This window comes from Osmerus eperlanus, chromosome 2 (assembly GCF_963692335.1).
Source record: "Osmerus eperlanus chromosome 2, fOsmEpe2.1, whole genome shotgun sequence".
Classification (NCBI taxonomy): Eukaryota; Metazoa; Chordata; class Actinopteri; order Osmeriformes; family Osmeridae; genus Osmerus; species Osmerus eperlanus.
Window position 1 is genome coordinate 4,081,060 of NC_085019.1, and position 4,799 is coordinate 4,085,858.

General features: G+C 52.2%; 1 protein-coding gene across 1 annotated transcript in view; it reads right to left on the reverse strand.

The window, feature by feature from the left end:
• Positions 1 to 420, reverse strand: part of srcin1a (SRC kinase signaling inhibitor 1a) — a 16,683-nt gene extending 16,263 nt beyond the window's left edge. The window contains 1 exon segment of the mRNA XM_062478606.1: positions 44 to 420. Within this exon segment, the coding sequence (XP_062334590.1) occupies positions 44 to 406 (363 nt within the window). The 5' untranslated portion in view covers positions 407 to 420.
• Positions 421 to 4,799: the final 4,379 nt, after the last annotated feature.

Genomic DNA, 4,799 nt, shown 5'->3' on the forward strand with positions numbered 1-4,799 from the left:
ACAAGGTTTTGTGTGTGTGCGTGCGTGTGCGCGCGGCACCCACCTGTTCCCGAGCGGCTCTGTCGGGCGTCCCCCTCGCGCTGGCATGGGAGGGCGAGGGCGAGGGCGGGTTGTGGTGGGGGCTGTGGTGCTGTCCGTGGTGCTGGCCGTGGTGCGGGTGCTGCAGCTGCTGCTGCTGCTGCTGCTGCTGCTGCTGGTACTTGGTCTTCAGGTGATCCATGAAGGCGTCCCTCTTGCGCTCCATGTCCGCCTTGTGCAGGCTGGTCAGGGCCTCCAGGCTCTGGGCGGCGATCACCGTGTGCCGGTGCTCCGACGTATGCACCAGGCCCACGTTGGAGAAGCGCCGCGTGCCGTTCCCCAGCGTGCGGTACTCCCGGGGGTACTCCAGGTCATCCGTCGAGATCATGTGACCGCCGCCCCGCTCGGATCTGGACGGAGGGGAAGGAGAGAGGAGAGGAGGAGAGAGGAGAGGAGGAGAGAGGAGAGGGAGGGTAGGTGGCAGGTCAGGAGAGGGTCCCCACACAGACAAGCATGCAGACACAGATGCGTACATGCATGCCCAAACGTACAGCCACACAGAGATGTCCACAGACAGATGCAGAGAGAGAGAGAGAGAAAGAAAGAAAAAGAAAGAGGGTTGGATGGAATGTTAGACTATTTGCCACAAATAAGGAGGATAGAAAACTAATTCGCTGCAGGATCATTGATCTCAAGTTTAGAGGGGGGGGGGGTAAGAAGTAAAACGCTTCTGCAATAGATCAAAAGAAAATAATTGTGCAACATTTTCTCTGTAGGATATTCCATTTCTTTATGCCTGTTTGTCATCTGAAGAGCCTTTCATTTCTTTGTGATGACACAGTGAGAAGAGAACCAACTGTGAAATCAGGAAGGTGGGAAGCAAGGTGGCACACTCCAAAAATACTCCTGTCCTCGCCTCGCATCACCCCTGCCCACCTCCGCTCTCCCACCCCCTCAGTAGCCCTTCTCCATCTATCTAAACACCTACAACATCCATCTCCATCTATCTGTACCTTCACCTGTCTCCTCCCCTTCCCTCTGCATGTTCAAAGCTTTGGGTTATTGATGACGGTGGTCAGTCCTGAGGAAGCACGTGTCTGACGATCCTTAAAGTCGGTTATCGACGACACCCCCCTCCCCCTCCCCTCCCTCCCAGTCCACACAGAAAACACAGCCCCCGCCAAATAAGGGGGGCACATGGGGATGGAACAGTGACAAACGCAACAGGTGACAGTGAAGATCGATGAGTTTGAAGCGTGAGAACAGGGGTGCCATTTGACGCGCTCAGTTACCTTGCTTTGGAAAACAGGCCCCAGGGTTGGCTAGAAGAAAAATATGCCCACTGTTAATCTGTGTCTGCGCGTAAATGCCCACATAACACACACACACACAAGCACACACCATACATTACTTTATATGGAAACACTTTCTATGAAGCACTTGTGTGTAATGTATCATGACTGTATTATAAATGTATTCATAAGACCTTTTAGGTGCAGTTATGAATACTAATACTTGATCAAATGCATTGAATAATACATTGTATGACTGAGTGCAATATGAATCTATGCAAAGAAGGCTATATTGAGTTGTAGGTTTGACATTAACAATCTGTACTGAGACAAAACCGGAAATTCTGTTGAAATCTAACTAAACACAGGTACAAAAGAATCAATTGAAAAGAAGGTCGAGAAAAAAAACAGTTGAAATTGAAGCGTAGAAGAGGCTGTGAAAAGTGAATCTCAAGAGGGCTGAATGAAGTGGACCATCTGCACATTAAATGCTCATCAGGATCAATCTAATTGAGCTGACGGACATGGAGGGAGCAGTAAAGGTTGCCAGGTTTGCGCATGTAAACCCCCTTGAGGTCCATTTCTAGCGCGGATCTTGTAAGAAGAGGGTGTGGAGGTCATCAGGGCTGCTGTAGAGTATGTAACAGACCCAAACTGACCTCTGTACAGATCTGTATTCGCTGTGGACAGGATCCTACCATTACGCCTCTCTATATCAATTCTCTAAACAAAGACCCTGAGAAATGGCTCTGATAGGTCGCCTGAATACTGAGCTGACATGCCCTGTGTTCTGAAGGGCTGATAGAACGGGGTTGAGGCTTAATGGAGTGACCGCCTGATTTAATGGCATTAGCATTGAGCTCCAAGGCCTTGCTGCTTGAAGTCCGTTTCACCCTCAGCCTCAAAGCAGCTCAACCTTTCAGCCTGGTTCACACTTCATTAGACCGGAGCTAGTTGGTACTTGATTCAGAGGCCCCATTAGAATGCCTGGCCAAGTAGGTCTCCATGGGGGGGTGTTGTCACTGTGCCTGAGCATCATCCAAAACTGGATTAAGCTCATCGTTGCCTGGAGATACAAGGCTCTCAAGCGCTGGAGGGTCTGGATGACATCCACACCACCACTGTCATCCCTCACTCACTCACCACTCACTCACTCAATATTTCTGATTGATTGGTCATTTGTCAATGGATGGGATGACAAGAAAAGCCTACAGCAATACAATGAGCAATTCTGTGAACAAACAAGAACCAATAATTCCCTGCTCCATGTTGGACATTCTGTCGAACTTCTACTGCATCTTATACTGTAAGTACTTTATAAATAGGTTCACACTGCTTATTATAAGCACATGGGCTGTGTGGCCTTGTGGATGATTACAGAAAAAAGCTTTTCACTTTCTTCATCCAGACAGGTTGTTCATGTTTTTTTTTTCACAGGCAATATATTTTCACAAAAGCTGCCAGACAATAACCCTGAACAATCCTTGCTAAACCCACACACCAGCAGCTTGTTAAACCTAAATAAAGGACCCATCACAGCTGCTGAAAACCTCATCACGAGGGTACACTGCCAGACGCAGGCGTAGCCTGTAGCTGGGACGCAGGAAGCAAACTCACCACGTACGCTCTCACCCCAGGAGAACACCAAAGAGGACAGATTGATAGAGGCCCTGCAGGCTGATCAATCTCTGGCCTACGACACCCCTGGTGCATATCTGTACAGCGGATGGACATAAACAGGCATCCTTCCGCTGAAAAACACACAGCGCCCTCCAAAGTGGTGAGCAGAGGACCATCGGCGAATACCTAAAGCTCACATAACCTGCCGTCCAGAAAAATAGCCGTAAACTTTCCGAACGACTCGAACCTTGTTGAGATCCTTGGGCTCGGCTACTCGTACAGTCGAGGCATGTCCCTCCCCCACACACACACAGCCATCCACCACTAAGCACACGCCCGGGACTCCCCCCCTCCCCACAGGAGGCTCCCGTGTTCAGACGCCCGGCGGTGCTGCTGCCGTCTCCAGCTGGCTGGCCGGCTCCTGGACCACCAGGCATGGCTTCACCAGGGACAGACGGTCCATGGAGCCTGTAAGGAGCATATGCGGCCACTGTGGGGGGGGGGAGGGGGGGGGAGCGTGGGAGCTGAAGATGGGCCTGAGGGAGAGGCATCGCAGATGGACGTGGAGGAGGAAGGAAACGGAATGTGGAAAAAGCGGAGACGGGGAGAGGGGGAGGGGGGGGGGGTGATGAGGTTCTGCGGGCTCTCCTGGGGGGGTTGGCTACTGATCCCTCAGAAGGGGTTAAGGTCAATTGTATTAGTCTGTCCTGCCTGCTGCCTGTCTGTCTCTCACTCTGCTTGACTGTCTATCTGTCTGTCATTCTGCCTGGCTGTCTGTCTGTCTATCTGTCTGTCATTCTGCCTGTCTGTCTGTCTATCTGTATGTCATTCTGCCTGTCTGTCTGTCTGTCTATCTGTCTGTCATTCTGCCTGCTGCTTGTCTGTCGGTCGTATTGCTGCCTGTCTGTCTTACTGCTGTCTGTCCCTCTGTCTGTATGCAGATGGGGGGGAGGGGGGGTCTTCTCTCAGCAGGCTAACTGAGCCTGGTGATAAGACGTCCCAGCGGACAGGCTCATTTCCTGCAGGCTGTCCCATCAGCGCTCCGCTGAGACAATCCTGGTGACGGCTCAGGGCAGACGACAGGCCTGGATACAGAGACACAAACACACGTTTACATGGCTCAGACAGTGCCTACGCACGCGCATACACGCTCCCCTCTGCCTTCCCCTCCGTTGAGGTCAGTGTTAAGTGTTAAGCCGTAGTGCTGGTCTGGGAGATGAGAGGCAGAGCTGGGGTGAGGCTGACGGCTCCGTCGAGGCAGGGGCCATCTCGCTCCAGTGCAGTGTCAGCTGAGCGGCCCAGTGTGTCAGAGCTGGACGGGATAACAGGCTAAGAGTGACGCTCCCCCCGGCTGCACAACACTCCCCCCAGTCAGACGGGGCCAATCTGCCGCTCCCCCGAAGGCGAAGCGAGCGCCTCTTTAATTAAACCAGAACACACCCCATCATTCTCCCTCCCCACCACACACACACACACACAAACGCACACACATCCCTGACAAACTCCTTCTATTATACTGACGGGAGGAGGGGAATTATCTGGAAGAACTCAAATTAGAATCGCAGCAGTGGTGCGGAGCAGATGAAGCACCTGTTGGATACGCGACGGTCTGTGCTCTGACAACACAGCCAGCTCCCTAGATGGTCCCCCAAACGTCTGTTCCTGTTGAAATGGGTTGAGTTCTCAACTGTGACGAGAAAAGCACGAGGTAGTTCAGATCCGTACATGTGTTGTGAGGGCTGGGCGGACCGCACGACTGTCCGTGGAAAGGTGCTCGCCCGTATGTGTGCGTGTCTGCATGTTTGAGTGTGAGAGGCGAAAGGCATCCTCTTATCATCACAGTAACACCTGGAGACAGAGGATCTTAAT